The sequence below is a fragment of the Coturnix japonica genome, chromosome 1 (genome assembly GCF_054131305.1).
Source record: "Coturnix japonica strain WE chromosome 1, WE-NBRP24, whole genome shotgun sequence".
NCBI lineage: Eukaryota > Metazoa > Chordata > Aves > Galliformes > Phasianidae > Coturnix > Coturnix japonica.
The window spans coordinates 69280000-69303608 of record NC_140663.1 but is presented as its reverse complement, the minus strand read 5'-3'; the positions used below and the strand labels follow the sequence as shown (position 1 = coordinate 69303608).

At 41.8% G+C, this 23609-nt stretch overlaps 1 protein-coding gene across 19 annotated transcripts in view; it reads left to right on the top strand.

Moving 5' to 3' along the window:
- The window catches only part of PRR5 (proline rich 5), a 69367-nt gene that overhangs the window by 44534 nt on the left and 1224 nt on the right, over positions 1 to 23609 (top strand). For all 19 annotated transcript variants that reach the window (XM_015870299.3, XM_085544048.1, XM_015870282.2 and 16 more), the window contains 3 exons: positions 1625 to 1716; positions 3861 to 4001; positions 21834 to 21972. In XM_015870299.3, coding sequence (XP_015725785.1) covers positions 1625 to 1716; positions 3861 to 4001; positions 21834 to 21972 — 372 coding nt within the window. The remainder of the gene's footprint in view (positions 1 to 1624; positions 1717 to 3860; positions 4002 to 21833; positions 21973 to 23609) is intronic.

The following is a 23609-nucleotide window of genomic DNA, read 5'->3' as shown; positions in this document are numbered from 1 at the left end:
AGGGGATGAATTTATGAGTGCAAAACAATTTCTGCTTTTTTATTTTACATTTTTTTTTTTTTCATTTGTGTCTATGCAGTCTATGCAATTCTGGAGAAACGTGTCCATTAGAATTAGTTCCCACTGATACAATTGTATTTTTTACCCAGTCGACATTTCTGGGTCCACTCATTCCTTTCAATGTAAGCACTGCAACGAAAACCTGAGCCAGAGTAGTTTTTGAATGAATCTGTGTGAATACAGAAAGAAAGGTACCTTCTCAATGTGCTAGGGACAGTGCATAGGAAAAACACAGCAAGGGCTTGGTTTGCCTGGTCAGCTTTCAACCAATGCTTCCTTTGATGACCACCCTCATTTCATGTCCCGTGCTATCCTGCAGCTTTTAGATGTGTTATTCAGTATGCTGTTATGTCTTAGATGTTGGCTAGGCATTACAGCATCAGAAAGTGACATGATTTTGGAATATTTCCAAGGATTATTGAATATGTAAATTGTCTGAAGATCTTTGAAGAGTCTTTTTGAAGAAATGTGGCTTTCCTCAAGCAGAGCTGCAGTCATAATATCGCTTAGTATAAATATACTGTTTTAGCAGTAGCCTGGAGGCATCCATTTCCATTTGTTTCAGCTATCTGTAAATCTTAAATGTGACCTTTCATTACTGGCAGCACAGTTGATGGGATTGAGATGGTGCTATAGGATCCAACTTTTCTGATAAAAAGACAAAGGCCCAGAACGTAACAGAAGGAGAACAAATTTCATATTACAGTACTCAAACTCTTCTGAGGGGAACACTGAGTTCTTCAGTTATATGAAATAACAGCTTGGAGAGCACAAATAGAGCTGTAAAGATTTCAAGGTCTTTGTAGCTGCTTTGTAAATTACAAAGACAGTCATTTTTAAGGATCAAATTGGCAAATTAGATGCAGAGAACTACCAAGTCCAGTCCCTTGCTCTGAAGGCTTTACTAGCTTGAAAATCAAAAAATAATACCGCTGATGTTTGATGTCTGTGCTGAGAAAAAAATAAAGTGGAACATAAGACCACTAAGTGGCTTTCAAATATAGGAGTGTTTTTATTAAATACAAAATTTCAGCAAGCTGATTTTTTTTTTTTTAATTTTTTTCTTTTTAATTTGGTGAATCATTTCATGTTTTTCTCTTTAAAATATGATCAGAACTGCTGGTAACTATTAAGTTGACCAAAAACGTGCTTGGAAAAAATACTTGGAAATGTCAAGTCACTAAAGGATATGGGAAGGTAGCTGCAGTTCAGGAATCTAATTCAGAGGCAGAGATCTTTCAGGCAGAAACTTTTATATTACCATATTTCTTGAGTTTCTGGTCAATGTGCGTTTCTAGAGCTGGAATCTGGTTTTCCTAGTATCAAAGGCGCAACGCTGTAGAGTCCATCTCATAGTTGGTGACCCTGTGCCTCTCTCAAAATACCCGCCACAAAGCTGGGAGCCCAAATATTGAATTCTTTGATATTTTGAAAGGAATACAAATTCTTTGCTTCTGAAAGTATCTTCTAAATGATTCATCTTCATATAGAGCTAGCAGAGTCACGTTTTCAGTTAGCTGATTAAAACCAAAACAGTTGAGTAATTTGTTTCATGTTTTTGCAGGGCAGAAACTGCTGGATACCTTAGCTGAAACCTGGGATTTTTTCTTCAGTGATGTCCTGCCCATGCTTCAGGCTATTTTCTATCCTGTGCAGGTGAAAAATTACACTGTTACTATAGAATCTTGAAAAACCAGAAAAAGCAACCCTACTTGTTCATCAACAGATTGATGCAATCCTAAACTCTCTCTCCTCAGGCCAACCTTCCATTACAGCTGTTCTGTATAGACAAGTTATGCAAATAAGTCACTTATGCAAACAGAGATTTGAAGTGCTCGGGTGAGAAAGATGAAGGGGAACTTTGAAAATAGGTATAGAGTACAGGTAGGATGACTGGTACTTATGTCAGCACACACTAGAAGTCCACCAAAGGTCATGAATGATAAACTAAAATATGCACAGAGGGAAATAAGTGGAGCTGTGTTGACTTCAATACACACATTTCCTCCTCTGCCATAAGAATATCTGTGAAGTACCTCCACTTTTGAGAAGGAGGTTAAATTCTATACTACTTAAAATGGAAAACAGTAGTCAGTAAAATTAGACAAGTTAACCTGAGCTAAGAGTTTGACTCCAGTAATTTATAATCCATGTTAGGTACTTGGTCTGATTTGAATGAGGGCTCAGACTTCTTACTTAGTGATGGTCAAAAGAGTGTTTTTACTGAAGTCCTAAGGGAATTTGTCCCAGATAGTTATAAGTGACCTTCTAGAGTTACTCTTGGATACCTATAGGCTTTATTTGGGAGTTCAGTGCCTAATAATATTTGGGAAAGCTTTGGAAACTTTCTTCAATTTTGCCGAATGGACATTATGCCTAAAGTGATTGTGCAGAGGTCATCAGTATTACCATTCTGGCATGACATATGAATTCAGTGGAGGAGTTGCAACTTTACAGCAAATTTGATTCTGAAAAGGAAATGCTCTGAAATCATGTATAGCGCTAGTTCACAGGCGTGTGTCTGCCCAGTAGAAAGTTTAAAGTGGTTGAGAGAAGCTGATATTAAAATCTGTTAGAACAGCATGGTTTTTCATAGTGACACATAAGCTAAATCCAAAGTGTTTAGGAACCTAGTAGTATCGGTAGGTTCTCAACCTGATTTTAAAAAGTGCTTAACTAAATTAGAACTCAGACGTATTTGAAGATTGCACCAAACAACTCTTTTCAGTGTTGTGTTCTTGAGACATTCGAAAATAACCTCTCAATGCAAATATTTTTATTTTTCAAATGGAAATAATTGCTTTAATTTTCAAAGAAACCTGAAGGGGATAAAAGCCCTTGGTCCCAGGTAATTTCAATTAGATCTAGGTTCCATAAACCTAGCTGATGTTCATGTGCTCTTGGTAATTCTGTTCACTGGCAATTTAAGCAAATTTGGGGGCTGTCTTTACACTAGTATAAATACTTACACAAAATGAAAAGGAATGAAGGTATGGAGGAGTCAGCCTTTGTTCTAAGCTATGCTACATCAGTACTAGCTGAAAACCAGACTTTTCAGAAGGTTTGGTATTTGAGTGGCAGCACTCAAAACTGCAGGCAAGATTATTTATGTACAACTACATATGTCCAAGGAAAAAGCCCTAATCCCAGCAACTGAAACAGTTTTGCAACTTCTCATCGGGCATAAAAGATGTGTTATTAATCTTTGTGGGCAAAGCTAGCATCACATTTTTCAGATCAGGTTTTTCTAAGTGAGGTGTGATTCTTGTACTGCAAGAAAGGTATCTTGGAGAATGTTATATGAGACTTCAGCTCAGTCCTTGCCTTATATTGAAAACTCCAAAACTGAAGAGGACATTTGGACCCACAGGTGGGCTGAGTCGGGAATTATACCATAAATTGAAGAGAGTACCCAGCCACTACTCAAAATCTTGAGAAATACTGGAAATCCAGCCGTGCTTTTTCATCCCTTCTTTCTTTTATTTAACGTACCATATGTTTTATTGATGTTAAAGTACAATATGTTATTATATATATTGCACTCAGGTAAGATTTCCACACCTCCTCCCCCATATCTCATGATCTTCATATATAGCTGTACTCATTCATTGTCTGCAGCATTCAGAACTTCTGAATCAAACTGACTGTGCAGATTTGTGGGCTGCTCTGTGTCCTTTGTTGTATTTCCTCTGCTTTTCACTCAGGCTTACCATTCTTGTAATCCTTCAGAAGGGGAGGAAAGACATGGAAACTCATTTTCACAACATTCATTATTCATTTTTCTTTCTTTCTGTTCCAAGGGGAAGGAACCCTCAGTTCGGCAGCTGGCTCTTCTGCACTTTAGGAATATAATTACCCTCAACATTAAACTAGAAGATGCATTATCACGTTCCAGAGCAAGAGTTCCACCTTCTATTATTCAAATGCTGCTAATACTCCAGGTACATCGATTATTTTTCTGACTGTTTTCTTTATCTGTCTTTCCTTACTGTATTGCTCAAGACTGCTTTAGTGGCTTCTGATTTTAATCCTTCACTGAAATGTTCTTATCCAAAATTCTATAGCTTCTATGTAATTAAACTTAGTCTTGATCATGTCTGGAACTGCAGAGTCTCAGGCTGCATGCCTAAGATTCAGGGGCTCCAAGAGTACACGGTGGTTCTGAAACCATAAGGCATAAAATAAGAAGTTTTGCAAGAAGGCCAGAGTATGTAGTAATAACATGACTTTCATGAAGTGCTATGTGTTACTGCATTAGCTGTTCTGGATAAGAAGATACGCATCTGGAGTAGGCAACAAAACAAAATCACAATTTACAGTCATATTCAGTCACTAGAATGAAATTTAATTGGAACCGTGAATACAATAACATGAAGACCTAATACTGGTACTTGCCTTCTGTGTTAGAAGGTTTTTAGTAATGAAGAGAAACACAAGGAGGAATTCAGGTCAAAAGTTAAGTGTATAAAATATAAAACATATTTTCTTAATTAAAGAAAGGCATTGCTTTGTGTTGAGAAGAAGGGCGAAACAGAGAGGGAGAGACCCAGGAGTTGATGTTTTCTTGACTGGTTATTTTTTTAATAAACAAATAGATTCATAGCAAACAAAAGGATATGGTTTCTCACACTTAGAATTATTCTTGGCTTGTCACCGCTATGAATTAGTACTGCATCTGGAATGGTTTTAAAGAGCTTGATAACCTAAAGGCTGCTGATAAAAATGGAACAAGAAGTACGATGATCTCCACTTAGTCAAGAAGTGGTGTTTCACTCAGGTGATTACAGAGTGCATCTGTTGAGGTGTATAATGGTGTTTTAACTTAGTTTTCTCAACAAAAGGTATTTACACGATAGGACAACCCAGTTGCCGCTTACTACCTTTCTCCCTAGTCTCCCTCTCACAAAATGTTTATTGAAACTGCAGGCTGATTGTGACACAATGACATTGATATCAGAGATATTAAGATTCCTGTGAGTTCCTTGGAAATTAATGTCTGGTGAGAGGAGAGGAACCTCAGGGAAAAACTGGAGTATGAGCTTAACTGCATAATGAGACTTCAAAGAATTCACATAATTGAACTGTGAACCCAACTGTGTTAATAGACACCAGAGACTCCACATGAGAGAATACTATTATGAAAATCTTAATCGCAGGAAGGTTTTCTACCAAGCCTCCTCTCTTAGACGTAAGGTAAACTGCCCATTGGAAACCATCTTCAGAGGTGTTATTACTGACAGATCTGCTAGCTTTGTTGTGGTTTCTTCTTTAAAGGACCTACATTAGCTATGGGCATGATCCTGCTGCAAATGAATTCCATGGTGAGTTAGGAAATGAACAACATCCTGATTCAGAAGGTTCTTGCGGAGTCCTTAGCCAGGATCAGTGCTACAATAAACAGTTTGTTGACAAATCTGCTTCCTTCAACAACCAAAAGAGTTAACAAGTTGGATATCTGGTAAAAGGACAAATCCATTCCCATTGCAAAAATGTCGGTGGAAATCAATAAAAAAAAATGAGAGGGAATTTGCCCTTGGGTGTTCATTTCTGCATATGTTACCTACAGTTTTGTGGTGGGGATGGTGAAAGTTCTTTATTGGCAATGGCTCTGCCAAACTTGTGGTTTAAAATCTAATGGAAATTACAGGAAAAGATCAGAAGAGGATCTGGGAAAGAGCTATTTACATGCTTATCCGTGTTTGTCAATAATTGAACTTCAGAGCAAAGACTTTTTCCCAAGTGCAAAGTCACATTAAACAAAAGCAATTTTTATATGCTTATGATATAATAATGGAATTTCCTTGAGATAGATTAACTCAATATGTGAACATGGCTGGAAGCAAGAGAACAGTTCAGCTGCCCAGAAAGTACATGGTGATCTTGTGTGTATAAACATCTCAGACTGAGAGAAAATGCTTTGGTGTAGGCACTGTTTAATCCCTCTTCTGTCTGCTATCTATATCACTTTCATAAGAAACCCGGTGACACTGCAGCAGATTCCCATGGCTGGAAGATAGTTCTAGTGATGTTGGCCCTGGACAAAGTGTTGAACTTGTCATGAAATTTCCCCATTTCTGTCCCTGACAGTGTTCTGCAGTTAGAGTAGATCATACTCTTCAGGACAGAAGCAGTAATGTCAGCTGAAGGTCACAGTTTGACAAAGGCACATGCGTACATGTACCAGTCTGGCCTGTTAGACTCAAATAAAAAAGCAGAGGTTTGGTAATTAGTACAGGGTCCACCTGATACTGCTCATGCATTATCTTGTCACAGAGTAAAGGTAGAAAACTGTCAGTCTGGCAGAAGACACTTTCCTTATGGAGGGAGAAGGAAGCTTTTTAAAGAGGAAATAGAAGCAGCAGCAATCTTTGGACTTTATTCAGGAGGCTGCTGATCCAGCAAAGCCCAATGAGTAATCATTTTACCTGAATGTGATTTGCTTCATTGGCTTCAGCACGTGAGCAACTTTGTTGGCCTCTATGTGGTTATTGACCTATTGCAAGTTACACATGTTCCTTGCTTGCTCAGCTGGCCCTACTCTAGCAAGGAGATTAAAGCAGTCTCTGATGAAGACCTCCTGGTACTGAGATGAAGTTGAACCCCCTACTTCATTGTTTGAGTGATTGTTTTGCCTTCTTTACATCAACTCTTTCATCGTATCCAGAGTAAACTGTTTGCTGGAAATGTGTCTACCAGGTATGCATTTAATACTGTAGTATGGAAGAAGCGCCTTATACCACTGATACTTTCTGCTGCCAGCATGGCCTGTCCCAGTTACAAAGCATGAACTGAAATGATAATCCTTTGTGGCCAATTAAGCTAAAGCGCCTCCAGGATGCACCCTGTTTATCTGGTAGAACCTTCAAGAACTGATCGAGGGAAGTAAAAGAAGAACTAAAAACTGCTTTTGAGCACATCTATATGCACTGGAGTTCATGTCAATACACTGTGTTATCAGTCTCACCTCAGTGACCTTTCTTTTTGAGTGGAATTAGAAAGGTGGAGAAAGAGGCGGAAACAGAACAAGAGATCAGAAAAGAATTTTCTCCTGTATATTATGAGAATCAAAGAGAGCAAAAATACCACCAGAGGGAAAACATTCTGCCTTATTTCCAAAACCCGTTCTGTCAAAGAGGACTTTTGCCACTGAAACTGGAACATCTCATCTCTAGGTATCTTTCTTGAGATGAGAAGGTCAGAAGTGGAGAATTAGAGTGTTTATCTGCATCTCTTGGTTGACATCAGGATTATTTGAGCTCACGGAATGTCTCTAGGTCACCCAAGAGCTATTTCAAAACTATAGAAAAGCATAGCACAACAATTCATGCTGAGGGATGAGGCCTCACTGAACATAAGATCTAAAGAGAAAAATAAAACCCGCAGTTTCCTTTTTGGCTTCTCTGAGCTTCATTTGAAATGCCTTGTTCGTTTTCTCTCTGTAAAAGGAGACAATATAAATACTTAAAATCACCCACTGGGACCTGTTTGTTATCTCTAGAGTGTTCTAAACATACATGCAACTCCTCGCACTTAAAAAGGGGTGGAAAAGCACATTGCAAGACCTGAAAGTAGATACAAAGACTGCCGTTTTTTCCATCTTAGCAACCACACAGCAAACCAGAGACAGCACAGTGGTTAAAAACAAAATACCCTTTTCTACTGGAAAACTGCAGGGGTCTGGCTGTAGAAAAATCAGAATTTCTGAAAGACTGCGTTGTCTGTAAATGGGAGTCAAGTCACTGTGGCCATTGGATTTTCAATTAGGTGATAGCTTTTGAGAGGTTGTCCTACCAAATCTTTCGGACCTGAAGCATAGGTTGAACAAAGAGCTGTGGGTGTGAGGTTTATGCATACCTTTACTTTCTTTGTTTCTTAGTCTCAGCTGGGACAAAATTGTTTTCTTCAGAGTGTCTGGTATGATGTTTTGTTTTCATTCTCAGAGAGAGACAATGTTAATAACACATTGATGATTATAGTTACTGCTAGGCAGTGGTGTACAGAGCCAAAGCCATTCATAGCAAAGGGCCCAAGGAGCTGGGAGGGAATAGTATTAGGACAGCTGGCTTAAACTGGACAAAGGGATATTCCTTACATGACATCATCATGTATGAGTGTATATATAACAAGTGATGCACAAGCAATTGCTCACTATCCCCTCACTGATGCTCTGTTCACCCCCTGAGCAGTGAAAGAGAGTGAGATGAACTCTCACTCCCTTCAAAACTCCTTCTGCATGATGTCATATGGTGTGGAATATCCCTTTGGCCAGTTTAAGCCAGCTGTCCTAATACTGTTCCCTTCCAGCTCCTTGGGCCCTTCGGTGTGAATGGTGAGTGGTATAAGATGCATATATGTGTGTATATATACATGTATATATATATACACACACACACAATCTTAACTATTATCCTTTTCCTTTTCTCTTAATAAGTAGTTCTATCTCACCCCATGAGTTCTACTTTGTTTATTTCAATTCTCTCCCCCATCTCACTGGGAAGGGGGAGAGGAGTAAGCAAATGACTGGGTGGTGCTCAGCCACTTGCTGGGTTAAACCGCAACACTTCTCTACTTTCCTCTTCAGTCCTGGTTTATAAGACAAAAATAAAGATAAAAGGAAACCTGTAAATAAATATATTGCAGACCCTACAGAATCAACCAACAGAAAAACCCTGCTTCCCCCAGGTAGTGCAAGAATGTGTTTTCCTCCTTCCCAGTGAAAAAAATGCTCTGTCTGTGTTGTTTGCATCAACCTCTCAGGCACGAAAGAGGGCACATCAGAAATTGTACAGTCAGGATAGTTTCTGACAAACAGTGAAGATTCCACCTTTGTTTTATATTAATATAAAGGAAACCAAGAATTTCTAAGCAATGTCTTCTGTCTTATTCTGTTGAGTCTGTTGTTTCTGAAAGTGCAGTTCGTAGCAATGAAATTGTCAGGAGTTTGCTATACTGGAATGAGTTTGTATGACCATGATTTTTATCAAGGCATACCATTCATTTTTGGTAGGAAAAAAATTCTTTTGAAAGCAAATCTTGGTGTTTTTGCCAGTGAGGAGTACTTTTCATGCTTGATTTTGCTTTTCTTCATACGATTTTTATTATTGTGTTAGTTTGCAGATGCTGGGATATATTTCTGCATGGAAGCAGTAAAAATGCTGCAGTTATTTCATCTGGGTCTTGGAGTATTACTTCAAGCAGGTGTGGATGTGCTGTGCTGGTGGCTGGGATGAAGAGCTGGGGGCATTGATGGAAGAGGTCTAAAAAAAAACATCATCAGCAGCCCCAGTGTGACGTAGAGGAACCAAAAAGGTTGAAATGTGTGTTAGTACTGCTGACACTTCTGTGGACTCTGTGGTGCAAAGACAGGAGTGCCAAGTACACCATGTGTCATGTCAGTGAAAAGTGATTCCCCTGCCATAGATAGGTACAGCAATGTAAGTGACAAGGCCACGAGCCAGAGACAGTTGGGGGCTAACCTTTTTCTAGCTGTAGATCTGTAGTTAAAGAGAGAAACCACATCAGAGGCATTTTTCCCTTTTAATGCTTTTAGTTCAGTTTCCACCTTGTGCTTAGTTTGAGGTTTGCCACAGTGCTGCTTTCTCTAGGTGAAGAGGCAGGGAGGTGGGCATGGATGCTTCTGAGCACTCCGTAAGTTTGTCTGACAGTGGTCTTCTGCAATCGTAATTGCAGCTCAGTAGTTGCTTCCACACAGCAGACTTGGAAAGGTGGGTGCTCACGTGGATCTTCCTTATTACCACAGTGGTGAAAGTCCAGGGCAATAAGTGAAAAGAACAGATTGCATTTTGAAACTGAGTGCTCGCTAAAACTAGCTGTCAACACTTGACAGCGCTACGTGTTGCCATTTTTCTCACTGTAAGCAGTGGGGAAAAATAGGAAAGCAGCACAGAGTGTTCTGTTGGTTTGCTGCGTATGAACTTGTCTCATGAATACCATGGCATAATCCTTCAAATGTGCATCTTGTCCATCATTTAACAGAAAGGCAGCGTAAGTCAGTTCAAGACAACATGACTGTAGCCTTGCCTTTACCGATTAAACGCAATTATTCTGTCGAAAGGCACATTGCACTGTGCAAATTCCCTTTGGGTGTGTGCTCATGGTGCATTTTGAAAGTACCTTGCTTTATGTAAAATGTCGCTTCTGTGAGGAATGCTAAAGGCATGGCTCTGGAGCTGTCTGCCGTGAGCTAGACTGTTCCCATCCTTCCAGAGTTGCAGTGACTGCCTGCATGCCACCTTGCACTGTGGCATTATCCTAAGAGGGAGATGCATCTGCTCAAGCTGGGTTGATACATGTTTAACCTAAACTACACCCAGCATTCCTTATTAAAATACATTTATGCCCTGGAGTTGGCCTCCATTGATGAGCCCAGCCTAATAAAACCAGCCCAAGTTTATTTGTAAGCAAATCTTGAACTGATAAAATAGAGTTAAATTGGTAAAATCATTTTAAACTTGAATTAGAACATCCCTGCAGGCTCCATAATGTTATCGAGTGAGAGGTAGAAAGAATGCTTTACCTAATTGTGTTAGTTCGTACAAATGCCTTTTGTAGACCAACTCAGGCTAGTGGACTAAACACAGTATAAAAGACAGTATAGAAATTTTTACCATTGAAAACTGAGCAGAGAGTGTTCCCACGGTGCAGGAATCCTTTGAGGCAGGGTGCTTTAGTAGTGTAATTCATGGCTTGTCTACAGGGGGAATGTATGAAAGTTTAGCTGCCTTTTAAAGAAGATTAATTAAACCTCATTAAAACTCTGTATGGATACTAATTCTGAGAATTAAAGGACTAGGAAGAATGGCATGATAAATGAATGACACTTTAATTCTAGTTCAGAGGCCAGTGCACAACTTATCTAAACAGGTTCCTGTTCTCAGTGAATATCTCTTCATTTTCCTGAGTGCCTATAGGTAGACAAACCAGCAGCTGGTTCCCAGAAGCATCAGTCACTTCCCAGCCCTCACAGCCATTGAGCTGTGAGCTGCCCAATGCCACCAGACTTCACGTGGCACCTGCCAGCTGCAGCAGTGGTGACACTTGGCACTAGGTAAAGGAGGACAGCAGGATCTCCATGCACATGGTCTTTTCAGGCAGGTCGCAAAGCCAACTGATGCTTTGGGCAAGGCCTCTGTGGGCAGTATCTCTTGTTTGGATTCACCTGGCACTTCTCACAGAGAGGTCTGCTTATGTTGCATTCCCCACAGCAGAAAAGCTGACCGCACAGCGTTGTTCTATAGCGTTGTGTATGTGGACGTGGTCACTGGTTTTCAGGGACAACTCTTCATCAGTTTCCAGTTAGATCTGTGAGCACTAGGCTATCTATACGTGACCTCCTGACTCTTTTCTTCCCCTGACCCCATCCTGTTTTCTCACAGAAGAAAGTCAGAGAGGGAAATAACTGGCAGTGTAGAGGTCAGCTGGAAGCTCGTCTTTGCAGGAAGCTCATTCTCTGACCTCAGTTTTCCTCTCCCATCTTTAATCATGATGTTAAACGAGACCAGGCCCCAGGAGCAGCCTGTTGCAGTGTGCCAGGACGCACAGCAAGACCCATTAGGTTAAGACTGATGAACATCTCTTGGTGATGCCCAAAATGCTGCCCTCCCAGAGGCAGCAGCGAGTCACAGGAAGGCAGTAGAAATACAGGCGCAGTGAAGTGAGCAGCCAGGTGGTTTGGGGGCAGATAGCTTGGCCAGCACTCCCAGTTCGAGAGACAGCTGTCCCCCAGTGGCAGTGTGGGAGCAGTCTGCCTGAATCAGTGTGAATGGCAGCGTGGTGGAAAAATCCCACATATGTAATTAAAGAATGAAAGAAAAAAATCATTTCCTGTGTGAACTGTTTAGAAGCAGTTCTGACAGCTGTTTGCTTTCCTTCAGGAATGATTTCTCCTGGGGTTTTGTTGTTTGCCTGTTTCTTCAACAATGCTACAGGATTTTATTGTTATGGGAAGCTATAATTTTCCATTTAAACCGACAGGGTGCGTAAAACAAATTGCACAGATTTTCCTCGCCTCTGAAATCTCCCTAGAAGATGCTGTGTGAAGGCAAAGAGTTCTGAAAGATATGGAAGCTCCTGCACTGAAATGCTACCCAAGCCTGTCCCTGGGCCTACTCTTGCCCCTTCTGTGGCAGCTAGAGCCAGTAATCTATGGGACAGTGCGTTGCAGGCTGGTGGCACAGAGGCTTGTGGAGGGGGGGGGGGGTAATTGGTTTGTGGTGTATTTCTTCCAAAATAAAGGGCTGTGCGTCGTAATCTGCAGAAGATAGAAGAGTGGCTGAGTGAGTCTCATGGAGCCGTCCTCTCTCTCATGGCAAGTGGAGAGTGTGAAATACCTTCCGTCAGGAGTTTTGCAGCCTTACCCTGAGCTCTGTTGTGGCTGCAGAAGTAACAACTGCATGGCACAGCGATATGTGTACTGTGAAATTCATTAACTTGCCACTACCCAGTAATTACAAGCAATTAAAAGGCAAACAGTTAATCATGTGACTAGGCAGGCTTTGGATTATGCTCTTTGATTGAAATCTCGCTGTTGCTAGCCATCTGTTGTTGCCAGTGAGCTGCCTACTCCTTGCCACAAATCTTCCTGGGGTGCAGGGTGGGATGGTCCTGCCTGGGGTCAGGCAGCTGGTCACTGTGGAGAGGCCCCAGTACTTAGCAGCGTTGTTGAGGCTGTGAGTGAGCTGGTTGGCCTTTGAAGCTCAGTTAGGAGACCTGACCATTTGTCTGAAACAGGATGGGAACTGCAGTGAGAAGAGGTGTGAGGAGGGGAGGCTGCTTTGCCCGCCTCTCCCTCTAGCACTGCTCCTTGTTAGTGTTTTCTAATCCAAGTGCGGTTTCAGAAAGTGCAGGCATATTGGAATTGAGCAGATACTGGCCAAAGAGTCACAGCTTAACCTGGCTGAGTCTGTTAGAAAGATATTTTGCAAAATACAGCTGTTGTGCTTGGAGTAGCTCTCACGTAACACCAGTTTACTTTCTGTTCCTTGTGAAGCTGAGAGCTGTCAGCTTCTGCTGCTACAGTGCATCTCCAAGCTTCTCACCAATATGGATAGATGGAGCCGTCTTGTGTAGGGCACTGAATAAACACAATGGAAATACGCTCTCTGCAATAAAGTTTGTGCAGCCTGATAGGAGACAGGGGAAATATATGGATGGGCAAATGAATAACATAACAAAACAAGGAGTCGCACCTACTAGTACTGATCTATGGCAAATAGTTCCTTGTTGTCCTTAGTGATCCACATGTCCTCTAGAGAGGGCAATGAGGTCATTGTCCCCTGTAGGCTGTAGGTTGCCTTTTGAGTTCCGAGAATGAAGATAAATCTCTCATTCCTCCTTGTATCACTCATGAGCCTTTCTTGTGGTTTCGTTGTTCATCTACAAAGAACAAAAGCTTTGAAGAAGCAACAGGGTATTTCCACTATTTCTCCTAGTGTTTGAATCACACGAGACTGGCTGTTTAGGCAGCAAGAAACTAACGCAGCTTAACTAAAGCCCTGTCTTTCTAGAGGCAGAACTGAGTAGCAGTGTGGTCTGAAAAGTTGTATAATATGATCATGTATTTTTCAGAATTGCTAACATTTAAAACAGAAGCAAGTAGAAGGATTGTTCCAGCAGGCAGCTGTGCGTGGTTATGCAGATTAACTTCCAGCATCAGACAGCTTTGAAGACAAATGGCTTTCGTTTAAGTAGCAGGGTTGTATCTTCAAGAGGTACATCAGAGGTTCAATTGACGTCAACCACACGTTTTTTTTCCCCCACGTTAATCTACCACAGTTGTTTTGAGAGCTGCTGTATCACTGCTGTGCTGCAACGTGGAGTCATCAGTGTGGCAGGTAGCTAGGATGAAGAAAGGATGGGCAGCCTGCCTGACCGCTTAGGATGGATAGGGCTTCTGGAGGATGCTTCCTCCTGGTTCCTGGGGGTGAGTTGGTGGGCATGGAAATTGTCACCATCAGAAATAACAAACATGGAAAAAAACCCTCAGAAGGCACAGCTGCCATGTTCTCCATTAATTCTATTATTGAGTCACCTGGAAAGGTTGAAGTGGCAGGGAGGATGCTGAGGGATGAATACTCATAAATGATTTAAGACAGGAGAGTGGCTGTGAAAGGCAGCATCAGAAACCCTCATAGGTAGGTAACAGCAGTCAAGTTAGTGTGTACAGAGCTTCAAAAGCATTTCTTAGATGTCTCTTCAAAAGAGGCCGGATGCACTGAGGGAGGGCTCTACCATCTTTTTGTCTGTTCAAGTCCCCACCAGAAAATAAATGCGTGATGGATTTTCTTATAATAAATGTTCAATGAGGAGAAACTCAGAGACAAGACTCTGTAAAAGACTTGAATGTTTGAAGTTAAAAGTAGTGAATCCCCCAGCAAGGTGAGATGAGCTTAATGCATACAGATCAGAGAGAACTTCAGGAGGGAACCTGGAAGAAATGAGAGGTTTCACTCCCTTGGCCATTGAATGTCACACCTCGTTATTCGGTGATGCACAGGGTGATCTCTGCATGGGGCTGCACTTGCTGTTCTGTGCATGCCTGTGTTTGCCTCTGAGTCTTATGTGGCAGTGCCACAGCATCTGGAAACACAGACAGACTAACTCCAGCTCAAGTTTATTCCATAAACAGCTCTTCAGAGACACTCACTTATGCATAGATTCATTTGATGTGTTGTCAAAGTCACATTAATTAGCTTATTTGACTGGAATGATTGCAGTTCTTATCAGTGCCCAGAGGAGACACTTAGCTGGGAATCAGACAACCTCCTGCCCAAAACTATGGTAGTCGAAATACATAAGATTACTATTCTTTGCTGGATCTTTTTTAGCAGTCTGGCTGCTCAGTTTCTGCAGGATGCTAACCCAAAGTCTCTAAGTGACTTCCTTACTTCTAATCATTTTATATCACTTGCTTATCTTCAGTCTTTATCTTTTGCTTTGGTTGGTTTGGGGTTGTTTTCTTTTTTGCAGTTTCATATAACATTTTCAAGAGAAGTAGTGTATTAGATTGCTGTGGGTCAGAGGAAGAATAGCCTCTTCTCAGTGTTTGATCCTTTCTGGACAGAAATGTCCCATTGCTTTCTGTGTACAGATGAACCATTGGAAAAACTCTGAGCTGCCTAACACAAACCATATCTGATGCTTTGTCTCCCTTATCTTTTGTCTGTGTCTGAGTGCCACTGCTGAAAGGAAGAGAGAGACAGCGCTGTTTCTCACGCTGACAGTGACAGAACTTGGCACTTGCTGGAGATTAAAGTGAATATGACAAGATCTTTATTTCTGAGGCAGTCAGAGGGATCTGAAGTGCTGACTTCTGTCAATGCTGCATTGGCAAGCCGTTCTGCCTCTCCCTTTGCGAGCACTGTTGCTATGAGAAAAGCGAGAGGCAGAGATAAGATCAGATGTGTTTAACCCTTGAAATATTTGAGGATTTACTGGTGTGCCAGTGATTTAAGCTAGAGCAGTGTGAGGAAGAAATGATTTGAGGCAATACTGCCAAGGGACTCGTAGACATATAACTATCACTTGTGTGGATGTATCATTTCAACACACGTGAAAAGCTACTGCTGTTCAGAAATAGACATGTCATGTGGAGCATGGCCTTTAGTGGTTGTAAACCAGTATGAAACCATGAAAATAATGGGGGCTGTTCTGATTCTAGTTAATCTGTTTTTTCCTTTATTTTTAGAAACTAGTAATCCTATCAATTATTCACCATCTCAATTTCAATGGTTAGATAGTTTCTAGCACAGATCCTTTTTTCTTAGGAGCTTCTGCAGATTGCCATACAGTAGGCTTTTACGTCACTGCTTCCTAGAAGCATCGGTATTTTCTACAAGAAAGGCCTTCATGCAGACACTGTTTCCTTTTTTGTTCTTCCATGCACTTCACACACTGTCACTGTTAGTGACAAAATGTTGAATTCAGTGAACTTTTGGTCTGACACTGAGCAGTAAATGCTATGTACTGCATTGCCCTTGGTGTCAAGACTGGGGAAGCTGAGAAGAATCGGTTATCACATCTGATACTGCAGGAGTTTACTCACGGGTTTGCCTTTATTCCATGTGTCAGTGAAGGCAGATGCTGTTCCATGAATACGATTCCATTTGTATAGCACAGGGGAATCCTCTCTGTGGGCCTGATTCTCTGTGCATAAGGCGGGCAGTTGAAAGCACAGTGTATCCAGCTTAGGGCATCCTGATTCTGATGGGAGCCCCAGGCAGTTGTGAGAACAAGGTGAGGGAGTTTTTCAGTAGAGTGTTGTGCGAGTTAGATGATGGAGGAGGTGTGAAGAGGATGGGCTGATATGGTGCTCCACTATGCGGTAAGAACAGCTGTGCACAGGAGGACAGCCCAGCGGCCTGCAGTCCGCACACCCCACTTGCTGTGATTTCATGCCTGCCCTGAATCATGATTACTTCTGTGTTGCTTCAAACCTGAGAAGGCTATATATGGCTTCATGAAAAGTGTTACGCTCAAGCACGATGAGAAGCAGACATGGTCTGTGTGGGAACTTTTTACTCATGTCTTAGTAGCAAGGCTCCTGCTATTTCACTGATCGAAATAAGAGGCAGATCTTGCTGTCATGTGGTCACCAGGGTGTACACTGCAGTCTGTGAGCTCTTACCACTTCTCCACAAGCAGGACTGGCTGAGTAACACATATTTTCACTGTAGATACTGTTCTGTGTCTGCCTTGTGACTTTTAATTCCTTGGGAGTATATGGCCAACTATTACTACCCAGTATTTGTCAGATTATTGTGTTGCAGGCGTGTCGGTCATTCTGATCTTGCCTTTTGCCAGTGAAAGAGAGAAATGCATTTCTTAGTGTATTTTTCTTTCCTCCAATGTATCTGCTGGGCTTTAGCAGAAAAGAGCTACATTTCTTAGCCATTTTCCTGTGTGGTTGAGACAAGGTGGTTTATGAGGCCGAGACCTCATTTTGCATTTGGGCCTAATGCCATGAGCACCTCCAGTCTCGTGTTTCCTTTCATGCAGAACAAGGGCAGGGCTGTTTTTTATTGGTAGGGGTAAGGATGCCCCAGCAGATCTAGGCTGAGGATGCCCCAGCAGCCAAATTCTCAGGGAATGTTTTTTGGCCATTAGCTGAGCCATGTACAGTTCCTGCTACAGCCTCCTCCCCCGGGGGCTTCACTCCTGTGGGTCATCAAGACACCAAGAGTAGTGATTGCTACGATTACGTAACCCAGAAGTCTGTTTTTAGCTTCATTTCTGGAGTCCAGAAGTCAGTAAAGTAGGATCTGGCTTGTGGCTGTTCCTACTTGGTGTCCCCTGCAGTAGTGCTGCTGCCCAGCAGTTTGTCACAGTTTAATTACAAGGCAATCTCCCACACCACTATAGTCGTGTAAATGTGCTGATCAGCTGAAACATTAAAGCTGAACTTCAGAGTACTATGGTCATGTAATCAATGACACTTGAGCATATCTACATTTGCATGCTGGGCTGAGGTAGTCAGCCCGTTAGGCCAGTATTATGTCCAGTTGTTAGGATACACTTATGACACTGGGAGTATATTTTCATGTATAATTTGTTAGGTAAATGGTCCTGTAATACTCTGTGCTAAAGAGAGAAATGAAAAGCAACTGACTGAGACCTCCATTTCTGGGTGTTCCTAGCTGTGGAAATTATTAGTCAGAACTGGAAACTGTAAAGGACCTGTCTCCTTTCAAAAGTTCTGAGCAAAACTCTTCGGTTTCTGTTGGTTACTTAGAAGTGGTTTGGTGTTCATGGTTGTTTGTGCATATTTTCACACACAGATGAGTGAGGAGTTACATGGGCCAAGTTTCAGTAGTCCAGTACTGAGGCAGCCGGCAGTCAAGATGAATACAGAGGTCTCTGCCGAGAAACCCAGCAGATGGTGGAGAGCTTGTGCAGGGTCTGAAAAAGGAGCTAAGGATGAATGTGGGGTTTTAGGAGGGAGTGGAGGCAATAGGATGAAACTAAGGGTTGAATCGAGAGGAACTGGGTATGAGAGAGTGATGGCTAGGTGGAAATCCTGCTAAGATACCAAAGTGGAATAACATGAGCCAAGCACCAACAAACTAAAAACATCCAGGAGAATCTGGAGGCAAAAAGAGCAACCAGCAGCTGGCTTTGTTCCTACCATCTTGGCATGCATGAGACATTCCCTTCAGGTGTGCCAGATAAGCAGAGGACATGACAGCATTCGCAGTAGCATTTTTGTCTTGAGTTATTTTAATTTATACGCTCTGTTCTCTGATCTGTTACCTTGCCTGCCATCAAGAGGGTGATGCACCACATTTTTAGGATAAGCCATTCCTGAGCCAAAATAATTTGCCAACCCCCAAGATTCCAAGAAATTTGGATGAAGTGATGAATAGACCACACTTTTGCTTGTGGTTGCTCTGCCCAATAAATGTAATTGAGAAGAAAATTTCATCTTTGTGCTGCTTATTGCAGTGATGTGTGAGCAGGCTGCAATTCATGGAGCAGCAGTGAAGAAATTCCCACAACCTGCTCTTTGGCTTCTGGTCCTAAGGGGCTGTATGTTATCATCACTCTTCCTTATCAATAGGAGAGATTTCTTACCATTTTCTGCCAATAAACAGTACAGATTTTGGCATCGCTTTGAACCTTAATACCATCAAAAAGAGGACATGCAGCTTTGCATCCAGATGTTGGAGTGAGAAGTGAAAGACACAAAAGCAGCTCCCTTTCTCATGCATGTCAGGTTTCTTAAACCAGCCCTTTTCCAGAAGAAGTCCTGCATATGTTTACAGGAATATGGGAAGCCTAAAACTGTACTCTAGTTTTTAAAAAGGTGGCTGAGTTTACTGTACTAGTTTACTAAACCCCACACCATTCTTCTGAACGTTTACTAGCAGTGCCAAGGTAAGTTTATCACCTATTTGTCCCCTGTGCTTTCCTATGAAGTCCTTGTGTCCTTTAAAAAGGCAGTGGGAGTTGTGACTAGCTCGCTGCACTGGCAGCAATGGAAGCCTGAGTAGTTCAGTGCCTCTGTCCCCACTGAGATGACATGGTCACTGCTGGTGACTGCAAGCGCATGGATGGAGCAAGCTCCAGCAGAGAGGGCAGGAACTTCCTAAAAGAGCTACCAATGACCAGTGGTCTTCTGTGAATATGGCCCTTCTGGATGGATATATTATGGATATATTTTCATGTATCAAAAACAGTAGTGCACAGTGTCCTGTTAATGATTTCTAACTACTGTATACCATTCTCTGTTTCTAAATGGTTCGATTGTAGGTTGATGAAGTCAGGGATTTAGATACTGCATTACATGCAAAATACATGTCTTCATCTGGATGCTGATCGCAAACTTTTCCTGTTTGCGATGCTATTCAGACATTCAAGACTCAAATCCCCATTATCCATGCCTTGGGAGTAGGGCAAGCTTATCAAAATGGTACACTGCAGTCCTTCCAAAGATAATGAGGTAATAGATACATCTAATGCTTTCAGAGAAGCATGAAACTCTCCTGCTAAGATGAAATTGAGTTCACAAAAGGGCAGAGTTATCTTCTAAAGTAAGTTTTTGCATGACTGCTGAGCAAATTCTGCATTAAAGATAAGGCTAGAGTCCCTGTTTTACTGATAATGCTCCAAGTTCTCATTTTTTTCTCCAAATTATGATAGAATTCCTGCAAGCTAAGCAGCCATCCTGCTAGATCTGACTATTGCTACTTTGACATGTTCCATACATGCTCTTTTTGTGGTATAAACTCCATTGTATGTTCTCTCATAGAAGCTGCAGACTGCTTCTGATCTGTGGTTGGGAGGAGCTGCCTTCAGGAAGGCTAGCCTGGCCTGATGGTTGGCAACCCTGCACACAGCAGGGGGTTGAAACTAGATGGTCACTGTGGTCCTTTTCAACCCAGGCCATTCAGTGATTCTATGAATAGCTGCCAAGGGAACCAAAAATTCAGGCATGTGAAACTGATAGCAAATCTGGCAGCATTAAGATACCACTGTGAAAGGATGCTTTTATCACTCCCACAGTATCTCAGTTCTGCTAGTGTTCAGGGTTATGTTGTGGGCAGTGTGGTACTGGCGAATTACTGGGTTTCCTTCTCCACAGCTCATGTTTTAGCTTCCTTCTTTCACCAAAAATACCTAATACTCAGATTCTGGCTACGGGCAATGCTAAATATCACTCACCTTTCCCACCAGTTTTATGTTTCACATTTAGGAAATTGGCTCCTGAGGTAACTGAAGCGGGCACCTGGAGTGCATGGCCTAATGTTCTGATCTTTGTCAGCTGGTGTTATGAGTGAGATGGGGTCACAAATGTTAGGGTAGAAGGCAAGTTACCTTTGTGAGGACTGGAAAGACCTTGGCTTAATCCCACCAAGACATATGAGGTGGAGCAGATCTCACTATCAAAAAAAGTTGCCTTCCTCCTGTTGTTTGAAACCTTTTCTCTGGTGCAGGCCTCAGTGACTTAGAAATAATACACGCATCTTCACTAAGCCTTCTGAATTATCTCTGTGTTATTTTTGTTTGGTTTTAGTGGGTTAGGTAATTATGGATTTATCCTGAAGTTATTTTGCTGTTTGCAGGCTTTCAGATTCACAGCATGTGCGTTTGCATTCATATTTGTATTTGTGAATCTCTGAAAGTTTTACAGGACATAGCGCATCTCCAAAGGTTGTTACTCATTATCTGAAACCCACTGAATTGGAATCGAGGTTCTGTATACCCTCTGCTGGATTGTGTTTGTTTTCCATTCATAAACTCCTGTCAGGAAGTGCCAGCTGGCATTCAGGCCATGCAGCAGCCAAGGGGTAAAGCAGACATTCACAAACACACTGCAGGCTGATGCCCATTTGTGGATACTGTTTGGTGAATCATGCTGAGCAGCTAATACCTCCAGAACATCAGGATTCTATCACATACTGAAGAAAGTGTTGCAATTTTACTCATTTGATCTGCATCTGGCTCTCAGGAGGCTTTTATCCCAATGTGTTTTTTTTCTTGGTATTTTTACAACATTCTGGAATCCAACTAAATTCAGGAAGAATTCCTGTTGGTATGACATTTAGGATCTTAATTGTGCAACAAGATTTGTCACATGTACAACATAGGTGAGTACACGTTATGTAGGATGAGGAATCCTAGTGATGAGTAAATAGAGCTGTGCTCAGCACAAGAGCAGACACACTAAATGGAAAGGAGACTGCAGATCTATGGAGTTTGCCTGTCACCTCCTCAGCCTTATAAGCCCATTTGTGAGTGGAAGTGCAGAGATCTAAGGGCAGTGGATTTTGTCTTTAGGGGATTGTTGAAGTTGCTAATTTTAATGTGAATTTTGCCTGGATTTAATGATTTTTTCCCTCACTTGCATTCACAAATAAGAGGAAGGAGGGAGGAAGGAGTTATAAATCCCTTCACTATAGACATGGAGTTGTTTGTGTTTATTTTAATCAATATCATGGAAGAAGTAATTCTTAGAATTGGTTTCAACTTTTCCTTTACACTGTTGCATTACTTACACGGCAGTGCCACCGTGTGGTACCCGCTGCAGGTGCTGGGTTGATAGCGAGTGCTCATCAGGAAGTTGGTATAGGATTGCAAATAACAAGAACTCTGGGGCTGGTGTAATCGATCTTCACGGACTTTAAATATCACTTTACAGTTTTCCTTGGCTGTGTAATTTACTGAATGTGCTTATTGCCTCCCTGCTTGCTGTGGTGAACAAGGAAAGCTTGTGGTTGGAGACGATGGTGCTCATCATATTGGTGTTTCTCTTTCAGGGGGTTCATGAGTCAAAAGGTGTGACTGAAGATTATTTGAAACTTGAATCTCTGATCCAGAAAGTGGTTTCACCTTATTTGGGCACCTATGGTCTGTATTCCAGTGATGGACCCTTCACACACTCTTCCTGTATCCTGGGTAAGTATAACTGCAGCTTGATTTGACATGGTACAGAGAACATCACCAAAAGCTTAGTCCACACAGGACCAGGGCATGCATGTAAGGAGTCAGAGTCCCAGAGAAAGGCAATGAAGGTGTTGAGGGAAATGTAGCACGAGTCTTTTGAGGAGTGGCTGAGGGAGATGGGATTGTTCAGTCTGGGGAAGAGGAGTCTCAGGAGACAATGCTGCCCCCTACAACTGTTTGAAAGGAGATTATGGTGAGGTAGGGATTGGCCTCTTTTCCCAGGTGACAGTGATAGGACTAAAGGGAATGGCATCAAGTTGTGTCAGGGGAGATTCAGGTTGGAAATCTTCTCCGAAAGAGTGGTCAGGCACTGGAACGAGCTGCCCAAGGAGGTGGTGGAGTCCCTGACCTGGAGGTTCAAAAAAGTATTGATGTGGTACTAAGGAACATAATTTAGTGGGCAATGCTGGTGATAGGTGGACAGTTGGACTGGATGATCTTGGAGGTCTTTTCCACCCTTGATAATTCTATGGTTCTGTGAGACTGAGCAATATGACCACACTATTTTTCTGAGGTCATGCAATATGCAGAGTCACGATGATCTGGCAGCGGCAGAAGATGAAACCAGCACTTACTGCATTAAAGCTTTGAATCTGGAGTGTTTTGCTTTTCTATTCTGCCTTTTAGGGAGTGAGTTTTCGCACAGGATGCCTTATGGACAGAGAGAGGAAGAAGCAAGAAGCAATTACTAGGATGCTGAATATTGTGTGTTCACTAGTGTGCAAAGATTTTACAAGATTATTTAAAGCAAGGAAAAGTGAGAATTTGTCTTAGAAGAGACAAAGTGATAAGCTTTCAAATATGTAATAGGTCTCTGCAGAGTGGAAGATAAGAAGAATAGCGCACATATCAAGAGAAATTCAGATTACATGGGAGGGAAGATCTCTAGCATTGCATGCTGAAGCAGCATTAATTGTGATCTTAAATACAGATACTTTTTTAATTTGTGTGAATGGCATTTGTATCCAGGTAAGCACGAAAGTGTAATGGAAGAAAAGAAAGGCCAGGGAATCTCATAGTTCGGAGCTGAACATATTCCAAGCATCCTAACTTCAAACATGGTTTTTTATTTACTTATTTTCAGTGGCTGTAGTTGATGTCCAGACTATAACCCAATTCCCTCCTCCAGCCTTGCCCTTTGCATGCAGATGGGAAGTGTGAGTGGCAGGGAAGGAGCTTCAGAAGATACACCACTTTTTTATTCGTTGCACAAGTGAGACAGAGCAATGAAATAGGCAAAACATTTGCAGGAGGAGAATTTTGATCTAGCTGCAGAGAGCGCTTCTGCCCTAAAACACTGGTGGAGGATCTCTGTGCTCACTTGCTGCCACCTGCCGTTCATTCTGTAAGGTGCTGTGGGCACTGCCATCCAAAGACCATTTCCAAAGGCTGTTGGTGTTTTCACATCGAGTCTCCTGCAATATTTACTATTTTACTGCAGCCATTGAAATTGAATGACTGCAAGGAAATTCCAGCTATTTTTTTTTTAATAGATTTGAGGCATTCAGTGTGATAAAGAAATCTAGGAATCGGAATGCTATGGATCTATAAAACCAGCAAAATATATTATTTTTAAGAAGTTTCTGTCA